Source organism: Clarias gariepinus, chromosome 17 (genome assembly GCF_024256425.1).
Source record: "Clarias gariepinus isolate MV-2021 ecotype Netherlands chromosome 17, CGAR_prim_01v2, whole genome shotgun sequence".
Taxonomy (NCBI): Eukaryota; Metazoa; Chordata; class Actinopteri; order Siluriformes; family Clariidae; genus Clarias; species Clarias gariepinus.
The window spans coordinates 4,839,383-4,855,000 of NC_071116.1; the positions used below are offsets into that span (position 1 = coordinate 4,839,383).

At 43.6% G+C, this 15,618-nt stretch overlaps 1 protein-coding gene across 7 annotated transcripts in view; it reads left to right on the forward strand.

Moving 5' to 3' along the window:
• Positions 1–15,618, forward strand: part of msi2a (musashi RNA-binding protein 2a) — a 240,452-nt gene that overhangs the window by 120,547 nt on the left and 104,287 nt on the right. For all 7 annotated transcript variants that reach the window (XM_053515776.1, XM_053515771.1, XM_053515775.1 and 4 more), the window contains exon 7: positions 2,585–2,633. In XM_053515776.1, the coding sequence (XP_053371751.1) occupies positions 2,585–2,633 (49 nt within the window). The remainder of the gene's footprint in view (positions 1–2,584; positions 2,634–15,618) is intronic.

Consider the following 15,618-nt stretch of genomic DNA (forward strand, 5'->3'; position numbering starts at 1 on the left):
CATGGTGAATTAGCTGTTAGCCTGCTAACTGAGCCTTTATGTGGATGTTAGCCTAAATATAAATGATGAAAGTTAAATAAACATCCGTGACAAAGCCGACTCCAATACAAACTTCGCTAGCCTGCTCCTTTTTAAGGCACCACATTAGCCATTAGCATAAATCACCTTCTTATCAGATTTTATCAGGAGTTCAACCAGTAGTCGGATAAAAAGTGTGAGGAAGCATCTCTTTCTTTTTCTCCAGAGCTACAAAAGACTCGTTCTCAGTAACATTCTCCAGCCGAGAGGTGACTAGTGGAGGCTTTTCTTCATTGTCACAAAAGGCCAGAGAGTCTTCATCGCTCTCCTTTTACATACGATAAGGCCGCCATTATCCTTTGAACCGCTCGCTTCAGAATAGGAGGAGAAAAGAGTGTGAGATTTCTGCTTCCCTTGAGTGAGCATGGCCTCCATGGTTGTGTGTGTGTGTGTGAGAGAGAAAGAGAGTGTGTGCGTATGTGTGTGTGTGTGTGGTGAAGAGGTCCTTAACCTGCTATCAGATGGTAGAAGAGCACAGTGTGTGCTATGAGAGGCTGCACTGAAAAGCCCTGCATTTCTCAAGCATCTCTATAAAAGAGATGTGTGTGTCTATATGGTGTGTGTCTCGGTGGAGTGTGACGGCCGCTCGACGGTCACGCACCGGGAACTCTGTCGCCGCTGTCCCGCTGAGTGTGTGTGTGTGTATAGATGTATACAATGGCTGAACTGACTCCATCTCCGAGTGCTCACTGAATCATGACCTGTCCTTCACTGGAGCGGTGCTCGGTGAGAACAGCCACGTTAGTTACTTGCTCGTGATCAGGTTCGGCAGGGTGTATGTGTGTGTGCGTGTGTGTATGTGTTAGGGCTGTCAAACCGGTAAATTTCTTACATTTATTTTTTTAAATAATACCTGCATACAGTGAAACTTTAGCATACGAATTTAATCGGTTCCGGAGGCGAGTTTTTAAGGCCAAATTTCAGATTGCGATCGCATTTTCTCATTGGACATAATGTAAGTGCTTCTCTCTCACCTGTGTAAAGAACTACACACTCTCTTGGGTGTGTTTAAGATGTTTTGGGGTATAATTTATTACATGCACACATATTAGTCATAATACAACTTCCCTCTTCCTTCTAGTCTTCTGTATACAGCTGCAAAACCACGCCTATGATCTCATCCATGGTCTTTAAGCCACGCCCACTCTGACCTGCTCTCACCTCCATATACTCCTGAATTTTAATATAGTGTAAAGCTATTGCTATCTGACAGTCCTGCTGAAGATCGATACCCGGCATCATTGTGGTCTAATAATTATGGAAGCCTATACACACACACAAACACGCACTAGACTGGCAGTAATGTTTGGCCTTTGTGTGTGTGTGTGTGTGTGTGTGCGCTCTGTTTTAGACTGCTTCTGTAATTCAAACAAACAGACCCAATGCAGCCAGGTTGTTCCTGTTTGCTCTTGTTTGTATGTCTGTGTGTGTGCGTGTGCATTCCAGTTACCATCACCCTCACACCGGCGGCCCCCCTCCGGCGCGCACCCTCACTCTGCCACGCGCACCCTGCCCGCTGTGAGTGTTACCTAGCGACGGTAACTGGGGCGAGAAACCGAGGACCTTTGGCTCTGGTCCCCTCTGGGATATTGTCTCTTGTTTTTCTTTCTGTGTGAGTGTGTGTGGGTTTATGATGGACAGGGATGAGGGCGTTGGCTTAGGCAGATTTGGGTTTGTATCGAGGACTGGTGTCTTGACAGCGCAGATCGTTAAAGATTAAAATCAGTGTAGCTTCATCAGTTATTTTAGAACTCGAGTAAAAACCTTTTTAAAAAAACCTATACTATAATCAGATTTGGTGATTTGGTTATGCCGGTTTTTGGGTAACAGGGGGCTGTTTGATTAATTGTAAAGACCCCAGCAACAGGAAGTGCTGAGTGACTGGGTACAGCGCCAGTGGGAACTGGATCTGTGGTCTGACAGGTTACCAGTTTCACCATCAACATAAACACCTTTAAGTTAATCGAGTTCAGTTACCCAAACGGATTGGATATTATTACTCTCTAGGATTTAGTTTTGCACCATTGATGTGCGGTTATTCTAAAAATGAAAAACAATTCAATGGCTGTGTGTGTGTTTATTTTCTTCTGTTGGTTAATATGTGTGAAGAAGAACACTGAGCTTTTAACAGAAGTACAGTACGTGTTAGTGGCGTTGGTCTCACAGACAGATGCGTCTCTTTCACAAGTTGACGACAAGTTTTGTCGACTTACAAGAACCAGACGCTGAATGTTCACAGCAACGACTGCAATGGGTTCCTTGCCTCCTTGGCCGGGATCGTCACTCCGGCCTTCTTTGAATCGTTTGCAACTCACGGATGTTTTACCGCGGCTAAGAGTCTCATCACTGTACTGTAAATGTCAATTGTCTGTTTTATGTCTTCATTCACCTAGTCCTGTTTTGACTTGAATGCCACTCGTATTAAATCAGGGTTTGGATTTATTTAAACTCTGTCCTGTGCTGGTGTGACCCCTGACCTCACGTCACTTATTCTTTTGTCTTGCAGGTAGAAGACGCTATGCTAATGTTCGACAAGACCACTAACAGACACAGAGGTAAGAGTTAACCGTTTACATGGCGCCCTGCATGCGTGTGTGTGTGTGTGTGTGTGTGTGTGCTCTGACTGCTGCTTTTATCAGAGCTGTCTGTTTGTCGTTGACGCGTGTTGACTGATTGCCGAATCAGAAGAAGCACGCGATGGAGAAACGATCGATAGATGGGGGAGGGGGGAGTGGCACACCGACTCTGTACACGTCCAGGATTTGATCTGTGGGTTTGGCGAGTTTTTTACATCCTGGCAACTCTGCATTTGTGTGTGTGTGTGTGTGTGTGTGTGTGTGTGTGTGTGTGTGTGTGTTAGATAAGGGTTGCGATAATGCTGTAGGGAAGCGTTGTCGTTATCTCTGTCGGCTTTATCTCGTCTTTATCTGAGATTAGGAAGAGGCTTCGTCCTAAAGCAGAGGACTTTGCAAAGACACAATGCTCCTGTCCTACACGCACACAATGCGCTAAACGCTAATGCTGCCTGCAATGTGTATGTCTGCGAGAGAGGAAACTCGAGAGAGATTTCATATCAAACGGAGATTTTATATAATTTTCTTAGACCTGTACTCATCTTATCCCTTGTATAATAGTTTGTGCCGCGCTTTCTCAGGTTTTGATTAGCGCTTAATGCTAGTGTAACCTCAGAGTCATTCCAGTCTGGTGTGTTTTTTTTTTGTTGTTTTTTTTTGTTTTTTTAAGGAATTAAGACGTCTGAGAAAAACGTTGATCTTGGTCGTCTGGTGTCACTTCCATTAGCGTTCTTTTTTTTATTGCAAAGAAAACGATCAGTTGGAGTGTTCCCGCTAGCTAAACTTTTATCCTTGGTAGTGAGCTCCTCCTGAGGGGGCGCTCGATCGCCATGGTTCTGGTTGCTTAGCAACAGCTTTCTCATCGCACGTATGATAGTGAAAGTGCAAAGATTCACAATTTCCTTTTGTTCGAGAAATTGGTGGAAAAGCGAGCACTCGCTGTTGATCTGTTTGCAGAAAGATGCAACAACACACACACACACATTTTTTTTTCCCAGGCGATTGTTTTCTTCTTAAAATTACATAATGCAAATGCAAGTCGGATTTGTTACAGGAAAAGAAAAAGAGTTAATAAGGAATGAAAAAATTTACCAGTAGTGACTGAGTCATTTGCATGTAGCAGGTGCACTTGTGTGTGTGTGTGTGTGTGTGTGTGTGTGTGTCTCAGTAGGTTTCGGGCCCTGTTTCGCTTTGAGTCTGTGCTGACATACATACAGTAGAACGGTTTAGATGCATTGTGGGTCGTCTGGAAATTTCCCGCTGAATGACTAAAAAGGGTTTTACACACACACACACACATACATACATACACACACACACACACACACACACACAAATACAAATACACACAGTCGAGAATAGCAGCTCTTTCCTCTTTTATTTTGGTCTGTAATGAAGCGTGGAGAGCGTTTCTGCTTCAGGACCCGCTGACACACCGTCCTCTTTCACACCAATCTCTCTCTCTCTCTGTCGTTCTCACTCTAACACTCTCTCTATCTCTTTATCTTGCTGTCTATCTCTGTATCTAGCAGTCTGTGTGTGTGTGTGTGTGTGTGTTAAATGTTAAACGCCCTTCAGACTCCAGCAGGTCATCTGGCTCAGGGATCTGATTGAGGCTTATCGAGCAGATCTCAGCCTCGGCCCCCGGCGCGGCGTTTGCGTTCGAGCTGAATTAAAGCAGCCTGATAAAAAGGTTACTCTCTCACTCGTCCTCGGTTTCACATCACCCGCGTCTCATACACACACCTCAGTGGGACGGTTCTCGAACATCAGCGAGTCGGACGGTGGCTTTCGTTACTGCTAACTACTAGTGCAAAGAAACCAGAAACCGAGGGCATGAAAGAGAGGGGGAGGAGAGACGCACAGCTTATTCCTCCAGCCTAATCCGGAACCGCTCCACGCTCCTGAACCGCAGGAGAATCGGCTCGCGAGCCGCAAAATCGGTTCCGTTCCAGCACTAAAACGCACGTCTAGAACTGACTGACCGTGATGTTTGAACTTAAACTGTTTATCTGAGTGTGGCTTTTCTAATTTTCCTCCTCGAACCCCGTGCACTGGGGCAGCTGAAACATCTGGCTCGTACGCTCGAGCGGTGAAAGGTTCTCCTTAAGGTCGGGGGCGTCGATAAAGGTGGCGTAAATGTGGCGCTCTCTCTCTCTTTTTATTTCGGACTCATCGCTCGTACCCAGTGCATGTGGGCGGGGCCATCGTAGAAGAGACCACAATCATCAGGATAGAAATGTTAGAGAAAAGCGATCAGGAGGAAGAACTTTGTTGCGGGTTTCAGTGACGCGTCTTCCTCGAGGGGAAACGTAGAATCGCGTCATGGCAGGAGAAATAAATAAAAAATAAATGTCCCCTAAAGCATAATGTAGGCTCTGTTTTTTTTTTCTCTTTCTTCATCTTTGCCTTGCATGATGCATCGAGCCTGTGCGTAAATAAACACCCACGTCTGAGGTAATGGATCAAACCTGTAGGTCTGATGGTTGGCATCGGGTCTGTGGAAAAAAGAGCGAGGGTGAGAGAATCACGTCAGGCGTGGAGTAGTGAATGCCAACCTGGATAACTCTCTCTCTTCCCCTCTCTCTCTCTCTCTTTATTATTTTTCTCTGTCTTATACCTCTTGTATTTTTCCTTGGTTAGACCATTGACCACGATTCTTCAGACGTGATCCTTCCAGGTGACCACTGAAGCCCAGGCACACACTCTCTTTGTCCTTTCTTATCCTTCTCTTTTTCTTTCTCTCTTGCTCTCTTGCTCTCTCGCTCTCGTTTGAGGCCTCTATCTTTAGAGTGCAAGGTCCTCACACAAAAGCGTGTGGAGCACACCATCTCGCTGGCATTTACCGCGCTAAAATGAGGACGATTGTGTTGGAAATTGAGCTTTCCAAAGCCATCAGTCGTGCTGCCCCGCTGCATTGTGGGTTAATGCAATGGCTCTGTGTGCGTGTGTGTGTGTGTGTGTGTGTGTGTGTGTGTGTGTGTGTGTGTGAGGGAGGTTGTTGTTCTGGCTCCGGAGGAACATTGTCTCTTTCCCGTTTCTCTCCCTTATTTAGAACCCGAGGCTCCGTTTGTCCTCGAATCCTTAAATTAGTATAAAAAAACAAGACTTTGGGGTGTGTGGGGGGGAGTTGGGGGGGTGGGGAGTTACTGGGGGGCTGCTGCGCGGAAAGAACCGTGACTTCCTGTGTTCACTAGCTGCTTATAAGACCAGGGGTCATGGGTTAAAAGGGTCACCTTACATAATCTTATCTTGCAAAATGTCAGCAATTGTAGGGAATTAGCTTGCACAATGTTAGCACAGGTAGGTAGTTAGCTTGATTTTGTTAGTTTATGGAGGTAGTTAGCTTGAATAATGTTAGCACATGTAGGTAGTTAGCTTGAATAATGTTAGCACAGGTAGGTAGTTAGCTTGTATAATGTTAGCACATGTAGGTAGTTAGCTTGATTTTGTTAGTTTATGGAGGTAGTTAGCTTGAATAATGTTAGCACATGTAGGTAGTTAGCTTGAATAATGTTAGCACAGGTAGGTAGTTAGCTTGTATAATGTTAGCACAGGTAGGTAGTTATCTTGTATAATGTTAGCACAGGTAGGTAGTTAGCTGGAATAATGTAGGTAGTTAGCTTGATTTTGTTAGTTTATGGAGGTAGTTAGCTTGAATAATGTTAGCACATGTAGGTAGTTAGCTTGAATAATGTTAGCACAGGTATGTAGTTAGCTGGAATAATGTACCACGGGTAGGTAGTTAGCTGGAATAATGTTAGCACATGTAGGTAGTTAGCTTGTATAATGTTAGCACAGGTAGGTAGTTAGCTGGAATAATGTTAGCACATGTAGGTAGTTAGCTTGTATAATGTTAGCACAGGTAGGTAGTTAGCTGGAATAATGTTAGCATTTGTAGGTAGTTAGCTTGATTTTGTTAGTTTATGGAGGTAGTTAGCTTGAATAATGTTAGCACAGGTAGGTAGTTAGCTTGTATAATGTTAGCACAGGGAGGTAGTTAGCTTGATTTTGTTAGTTTATGGAGGTAGTTAGCTTGAATAATGTTAGCACATGTAGGTAGTTAGCTTGAATAATGTTAGCACAGGTAGGTAGTTAGCTTGAATAATGTTAGCACATGTAGGTAGTTAGCTTGAATAATGTTAGCACATGTAGGTAGGTAGCGTGAATAATGTTAGCACAGGTAGGTAGTTAGCTTGAATAATGTTAGCACAGGTAGGTAGTTAGCTTGAATAATGTTAGCACATGTAGGTAGTTAGCTTGTAAAATGTTAGCACAGGTAGGTAGTTAGCTTGATTTTGTTAGTTTATGGAGGTAGTTAGCTTAATTTTGTTAGTTTATGGAGGTAGTTAGCTTGTATAATGTTAGCACAGGTAGGTAGTTAGCTTGAATAATGTTAGCACATGTAGGTAGTTAGCTTGATTTTGTTAGTTTATGAAGGTAGTTAGCTTGCATAATGTTAGCACAAGTAAGTAGTTAGCTTGTATAATGTTAGCACATGTAGGTAGTTAGCTTGAATAATGTTAGCACAGGTAGGTAGTTAGCTTGTATAATGTTAGCACAGGTAGGTAGTTAGCTTGATTTTGTTAGTTTATGGAGGTAGTTAGCTTGAATAATGTTAGAACAGGTAGGTAGTTAGCTTGTATAATGTTAGCACATGTAGGTAGTTATCTTGTATAATGTTAGCACATGTAGGTAGTTAGCTTGTATAATGTTAGCACAGGTAGGTAGTTAGCTTGAATAATGTTAGCACAGGTATGTAGTTAGCTGGAATAATGTTAGCACAGGTATGTAGTTAGCTTGAATAATGTAACACGGGTAGGTAGTAAGCTTAAATAATGTTAGCACAGGTAGGTAGTTAGCTTGATTTTGTTAGTTTATGGAGGTAGTTAGCTTAAATAATGTTAGCACAGGTAGGTAGTTAGCTTGAATAATGCTAGCACAGGTAGGTTGTTAGCTTGATTGTTAGTTTATGGAGGTAGTTAGCTTAAATAATGTTAGCACAGGTAGGTAGTTAGCTTGAATAATGTTAGCACAGGTAGGTAGTTGGCTTGAATAATGTTAGCACAGGTAGGTAGTTGGCTTGAATAATGTTAGCACAGGTAGGTAGTTAGCTTGCATAATGTTAGCACTGGAAGCTAGTTAGCTTGCTGTTAGTTTAGGGAGGTCATTAGCTTGCATAATGTTAGCCAATGAAGGTAGTTTGCTTAAATAATGTTAGCACAGGGAGGTAGTTAGCTTGCATAATGTTAGCAAAGGGGGGTAGTTAGCTTGAATAATATTACTAAATGGAGGTTATCTTAAATAATATTAGCAAAGGAAGATAATTAGCTTAATAATGTTAGCAAAAGGAGGTAGTTGTCTTGCACAATGTTAGCAAAGGGAGGTAGTTAGCTTAGACGTTAAAGAGTGGCTGTTTTTTTTACATGCAGTGTTGGGCAGCCTCCCCTACAGAGTGATGCTCTGTTCCTCAGCTCTGTCAGAGACGCGTCGTGAGAGAGAGTCGTACACTCAGCAACACCTCTGATATGAACTCTTTACTTATGTACAGTGGGCAGCGGTGGGTTAGAGTTTTAAGGCTGTGAGTTACAGATTGAAAGGGTGGCGGTTCAAGCCCAAGCTTCACCAAGTTGCCACTGTTAGGCCCTTTTAACCCCATCTCCACCAGGGGGCGATGTATCATGGCTGACCCTGAGTCATGTTAAGATTAAATTATTTGTCAGATACTGTATATCTTACAGCACAGTGAAATTATTTTTCTTCTCCATATGGCAGTTAGGAAACAGTGGTCAGGGCGCAGGGTCAGCCAGTATACAGCGCCCCCTGGAGGAGATTAGGATAAGACATCAGTGGCAATGTGGCAGTGCTGGGGCTTGATCCCCTGACCTTCTGAACAGTAACCCAGAGCGCTAACTATTTGAGCCACCACTGCGCTCATTATGGACGTGTTGTTACAGGACACTTACACACTGCTGTGCTTGTGTCTTTAGTCCAAGGTTGAGATTAGCCTTAATATCTGCTGATTTATTTGCCAGTTCAATGGTCTCTAACCCCTTAGCTCTCAGTCATAACCAGCGCTCCCAGTATTAATATTGATCATCAAGGCGTGCGCGTGCGTGTGTGTGTGTGTGTGTACTGATCACTGAGAGAAACTTTAGCACCATCACCACAAGACTGATTTCTTTTCCAAAGACCTGGATTTCTTTTCCCACGCTCTCGTCTACACGTATCAACAGTTTGCTCTTGTTTTTTCACCTTGACTTTGCCTAACACACACACACACAGAAAAGCTTTTTTTCCCTTTTCTCACAACTCCATAAAACCAATCGAGGATCACCTTGATGTCCCCGGCACACACCAATTCCGCCCCTTTTCCCTCCATACACACACACACACACACACACACACGCACTTCTCGGCTCCTTGTTTCCTTTAATGAACCGGTAGCGAGGGATGATGAAACGGTGTGAAACGTTGTGAAACATTAACGCTAGCGTGCGTCCCCGAAAGAGCCGGGGAAGAGTTAGCATCCAGATGGCATCCAATCCACAGCGTTAACAAAGAGTGTGTCTGATCACAGGTTAAAATTTGGCAGTTTTTTTTTTGAAATGATGCAAGTGTAAGTAACTTAAGCCGTGATTGGTCACGGCGAGGCGTGGGGATGAAAGCCGATTCGCTGCGCTGAGACTGACTCAGGCCTGAGAAGGAGAGGGAGAGAGAGAGAGAGAGAAGGAGAGAGGAAAAAAGACAGAGGGACACAGGTGTTGGGCTGAGCGAGGAATTCTTGGCTGTGGACTAGGTGTTGTTTTGTGCGAGTGTGTGTACGCATATATGTGTGTGTGTGTGTGTGTAGCATAAAGCACTGGTTTGTTCCTGGAAGAGAAACAGAAGGCTGCATTGTGCACTTCTCTAATCTGCTTACCTGGATCGGCAGCACAGGGAGACGTTTCAGTTCCCAGCCTGCAGCAAGAAGCTCAGCTACCGCTCCAAGCTTGTGTGCGTGTGTGTCTCTTGTGTATGTGTGTGTGTTCTTTTATTATTTCATGTGTGCCTGCGTGTGTCTGATAACCGTTAAAAGTACGTGTCTGCGCCCGGCTTTGTCTCTGCTGTTCTAATATCAGGGAATAATGAGACGAGGCATTAAAGGCGCCGATGCTGTCATGCTAAGGCAGTGCTAACGCCCCGATCCTGCTCTTAAGTTGATTGTCAAGGACAAAGCCAAAAGACTCTTCAATCAGGGAACGTGCTGAGTGCGTTACGGGGTACTTGCTTATTCGAGACGAGAGACAGACGGAGGGAGAGAGGTGGGAAATCTTTACTGTCTGGCATGGGAATGGTGCGGTTGGCATCAGATGAGTGCCAGGCAATCCTGCTTACCACAACCTACGTTCATAGTCCTGTCTTTCCCTCTCTCGTTCTCTATCTCTGTCTAAAATCATGCTAATTCAACATAGCTTAATTGGCATGAATACTCTACGCTGCAAATTGTTCCCCAAACCCACAACGACAAAAAGCTGACCGGTCACCGACCAGAATTGGCTGTTTTTTTGTTTGATTGGCCGTGACCGGTGATCAGCTTCAGATACAGTATAAACGAATTCTGTACCGAGCGCAGAACTTTCAAGGTGGCGCAACCAAAACCCATTTTTATGGTGTTACGTTATCAAAAAAAATCATGTGCATTAAAAGCCGTTGATCTGCCTTTTACTCCAAACCCTGTAAACGAATTGGTCTCGAACATGCCTCTCATATACATGTTAGAGACCGTACATGCCCACATGCCCGCAGCCACTCAAACGGCGTGCTCACTGTCTAGTTTAGTTTTGAGGAGGTAAAACATCGATGTGTCTTTATAATCCTACAGGTGGCACACTCTGAACTATTTCCACACTGGCATACCGTGTGGTAAGAGGGAAGTTTGTTTAGAAATAATAATTGTGGCGGATGACATCGATACAAAATGTTGCTTTTGCTTTTTAAGTTAATTTAAAGATAAACTCTTGTATTTAAATGTTTTATGTTATAACGAACAGGCTACATTTAATTAATCTAAAGTTTTAAAATGTAGTTATTGAATCGGGATATTTATAAAAATTATTACACTTATCGAAACGCGATACTAAATGAATCGGCACGTGATATCCAGTAGGTAACTGGTGATTCCCATCCCTGGTCACTAACCAAATAATATTCTGCATCAGACATATGTTTATATGGCGTCCTGTTATATTTATAATAGAATTGTGACTATTCTTATAATCTCTGCATGGAGTGATTCCTAACCGTACGCATTTTATCCACGTACTGTACACAATGCAAAGCATCCTTAACATGCTTTTAAGACAGCACACGTCAGGTTGTAGACTATTACGCGAGTCCCGGACGGTTCTGTCGTCTTGACCTGATGCACCCTTACATATTTTTGACCTGATGCACCCTTACATATTTAATTAATTTCACTTCTAGTTAAGTCAGTTTAGCCAGCCAGACTCCTTTATCCCACTCATTTATCAAAACTTAAAGACGCCAGCAACCTCGTCACAACCTGACTCGTGTTCCGGTACGAACGGGTTAAGTACCTCCGCAAACCTCGTGCGTAATTGTCCCTGCAGGATGCGGCAATGTTTTCCGTTCCCTCCGTCAGCCAGCAGTCAGGGGAAGCACCCTGCCTCTCCCCCTGGGTTCTCCCTCACTTGTGACTTCTAACAAGCTCCTCTACATCCGTGCTGTCTGCAGGAGGAAAGAAGGGATTACAGTTCAAATAGAGAAGTATTTCTGTCCCGCCAGACAGGCACCCTGACTTCAGACGCAGACTTTGATTTCTTATTAAGGTTTTGCTTCTATAACACCCTCCACCTCTCTGTTCTGTCCAGGCCCTTGGTTTAAAGGATGCGGTTAAACTCCTTTAGAGGTGAGTTAGTACTCATTATAATGTGTGTGCCCAAGTGCACACAAGGGGTGCGCAGTGTTGGTCTGGAGAGGGAATTGTGGGTAATTTCCCACAGGCCGACTCGCCTGCTTAACCACGACTCTGGGCGAATGGAATTAGGCGCATGGCGAGATCCGGCGCCGGCGTTTAGAATCCCCGGCACTTCCACCGTTAGCTGCGGAAACTCTCGAAGGTATTTCTTCTTTCTTAGCGACTAACCTGATATCGGCGATTAGTGTGAATGTCATTTAAATGGCACACCTAATCACATGCATCCTCCTCTCTCTCTTTCCTCCCGCTCCTTTTCCCACCCGAGGGCTTTTCTCCCAGGCCTCATCACAATGACAAAGGAAATGATGTGTTCACTCACTCTTAATCACCGCTCAGCTCATCAGCCAGCTGCCAGGAGAAAAGCACGCATTTACGAGTGTGTGTGTTGGTGTGTCTGTGTGTGTGCGTGAACGAAGAAGGCATGAAATTCAGGCGGCACCTAACGCTTCCATTGCCCCTCAATTACCTGCCCCCACGCCCACCTTGTCGCTGGTTTCCATCTAATTGCACCCTCTTCACTTCCTAATGACCAAACGGGTCTTGTAGAACCTGCCATAGAGCTCGCTTGCTCCTGGCTTGGAGAGTGTGGCACTGCAAGACCATAGAGCAGGAAGACAGACCAGACCTAAGCCGGTCTTGATCAGATAAGGAATTGAAGCACGATGCTATTAAAAACAGAATTTAGTCATGCTCAGGCCTCTTCGTGTCCTCTCAGCCCAGGCATGAAGGACATTCTCAAGTTTTTTTTTTTTCCCCCAAGCCAGAGGCAGGCAGAAGACCCTGCAGCTGTGTGTACATGGCCTCTTCAGGAAATTAAACCCCCTGCTGCCAAAATCGTTCATAAATACAGTTATGTAACCTTTGCCCTGTTGAAGCTCCTTCCATCCAACAGCATGACGAATCTGGTCTAAACATATTGAACTCATCATTCCTGAACATATTTACCTTCTTCACCAGAGATGAAGGAAAATCCACACTGCTACATGGATGTCTTATATAACAGCGTCTTCACTGACCATGAACTCTATCCATGTTGCAGTGATTCTGGGAACAAGCTGAGGACAGACCTTGGTTGGGATGCTAGTCCATTAGTAGGCACCATCATTAAGGGGTAATTTAGACTCGACATGGTTTTGGGATGTAGATGGAGAAATTGAAACCTGGAAGCACCTTAAGGTCAATCTTGTGAGGCACTGGTGTTACCTGCTTTACCTCCTAACATGTTTTTTTTTTTTTTTCTAATGAAAGCTTTGCTGGAACAAGACTGCAGCTTTACTTCCTTGAGTACATCCAGTATTTTGGGTTTAAAGGTAAAACCCAGCACAAACATCAGAAGTTCATGTTGGAGGTTGAACTAGATTGTGTTTAGGTGTGAAATCCATGCCTACAGTACTAGAGCCATTTTGGTCCAAATTATACCAGGTCTGAAATCTAATGCAGCAAAAATATTAGCTTCGGTCTCATCCATTTGGTTCATTTTGATTCCAGACCTCAAATGCTGTTAAATTTTTCAAGAAAACGCCTTAAATGAAGCTTGGCAGTGCTGTACCACAAGCTTTACATAACCTGAGGCATGCTCGTCTTCCCAGTTCCCGTGAATGAGTTCTTACTAGAGGAACGTTGAGCACAGAACCCAGAGCATCTTAGCCATTGTTTTGCTTTAACTAGGTTTTATAGCGGTTTAATTAATTGAATTTAATTTTAACCAACTATACAAAGTAAAAAAAAATAAAAAATGGCTCAAATAGGCAAAGTAATAGCACAGATGCATACGCGAATGTGAATTTATGGTTGTTTTTCGGTTGTTTCTATAATCCATGATCATAATATGAGCATTTGGTGAGGTTAAAATTTTTTTTTGTGATGTCATCCCCATACTCTTGTAGTTGTTCAGTTGCTCAGTTGGATATCTGAAGCCCCCATCTACACAAACTCTCTAACTCAATCATCGTCTATACCGCTTTGTCCTGTATACAGGGTCACGGGGGGGCCTGAAGCCTATCCAGGGGTACATGGTAGGATACACCCCACCAGTATACATTCACACACTACAGGCAATTTGGGGACGCCAATTAACCTAATCTGCATGTCATTGGACTGTTGGAGGAAACCGGGGAACCCAGAGGAAACCCACCAGGGACCAAGGGGAGAATTTTACACACACAGACCCCAAGGCTCCTGGACAGTGGGTCGACAGTGCTGACCACTAAGCCACCGTGGTGCCCAGGTGGATAAAATTTTAACAAATTGCGATTTCAGTTTAATGTGCGGTTTTGAACGATTAAAAACTATTAATAATTATTTAATAAACTGACACTGATTGTTTGAAACTCATATCTTAAACAAAGCAATCATTTTTTTATTCCTAAACGGGGTGACAATCCATCACACACACACACACACACACACACACACACACACACACACACTCATTCACACACTATGGGTAATTTGGGAACGCCAATAAGTAATTTTAACTAAATACCCTGACACAGATGGTGCTTAGGCTTTAAGGGTTAACATAAAGTCGGCTCTGATGTTAGTTTTGGATCTGGAAAGTTAATCAACAGCTTCTAACCGGTTCAGTCACTTAATATTGTTGAATTAGGTGTAATAAACTTCTTCTCTACTACATACTTAAACCTTAAACGAGTTCAGTCTGGGATGCTTTTTTGAATGAAGTAGGAAATAAAAAACATTAGAGTAGATTTTGGGAGGATGCCATTGTAAAGGAGCTGTAGTGTGAAGATGGAAGGAGAAAGAGATGGCAAACAAGGCCGTTGTTCCTACTCCAGCCCAAAGTCTGCTGCCCAAACGGGGCGTACACCCCAGTGGCGTTCGGGCTTGCCGAGGCGACGGTAAACATAAGGCCTGGATGTGTGTGTTTAGGCAGCGGAGTTGTGTTTTCATATTAAACGAGGACTGGCAGCTCCGTGAGGCCGAGCTTTATAAATATCTAATGCAGTGAGCACTATTAACAGCTGTGTTGTGTTGTGCCAGCAGCCTGGTGTGTGTGTGTGTGTGTGTGTGTGTGTAGAGACGTACTGTACCCTCTACTCATCTGATCACATCACCACCACCACACTCATCCGCCATCTCTCTCTCTCTCTCTCTCTCTCTCTCTTATAGGTTTTTATTGAGTTGACTCACGGAAGTTTTTTTTTTTCTCTCTTTCCAAACTTTTTTTTATTGCGTCGAGGAAAAATGATTCGATTTAGCAACACTAACTCTGTGCTTCTCCTTCTCTTCGAGGGAGTCGGAACACCGGGACACTCGCATTAACTCGGCGTGTAGAACAGAAAATGACTGAACTCGCGTTTTTCAGGCAATTTTTCTCATTGCGAAGGAAAAAAAAAAATTATATTTACAGTTTTTCCCCAGAGCTACAAGTCTCACACAGCTAGCGACTAACGGAAACTTAGTTCTTGCTAAATCTTTTTTCCGCGGTCTTCAGATATTTGCTTCAGACGCGCAATTGAATTTTTTAAACATGCAAGTTTGTCAGTATTTTCTAATTCATTTGGAGTTTTATTATACCGTTCCATCTTTGTAACAAAGAGCCTCATAAAAAAAAAAAAGAAAGAAAGAAACATGCTTTGGTTTTTCAAGATGGCCGACGACATCTGGTTCCAGCGTTTAGCCGTGAGGTTGGTGTTGTTCGTGTTCACAGACTGTGTACTAAACCGGGTCAGAGAGTCAGCCTGGTGTTGCTGAAGAACTGGATGCAGAAATACATCAAATAAAATAAAAAAAAAAAGGATTTTGTTTGCGAGAGACTTTCTTCTTTAGTTACATTAGACTTGCAGATATAAAAGGAAGCGTTAGACACCAAACACGTCTCGGCTGTTCGGTTTAAATTATATTTAACTCTTCTTTTCGGAGCCCTGGGCCGAGGGAGCGAAGGTCAGATCTAAGTAATCTCTCCATCCTCGATGAAATGAATCCCTTCTAAAGGAGTGTGTGGTCACACACACACACACACACACA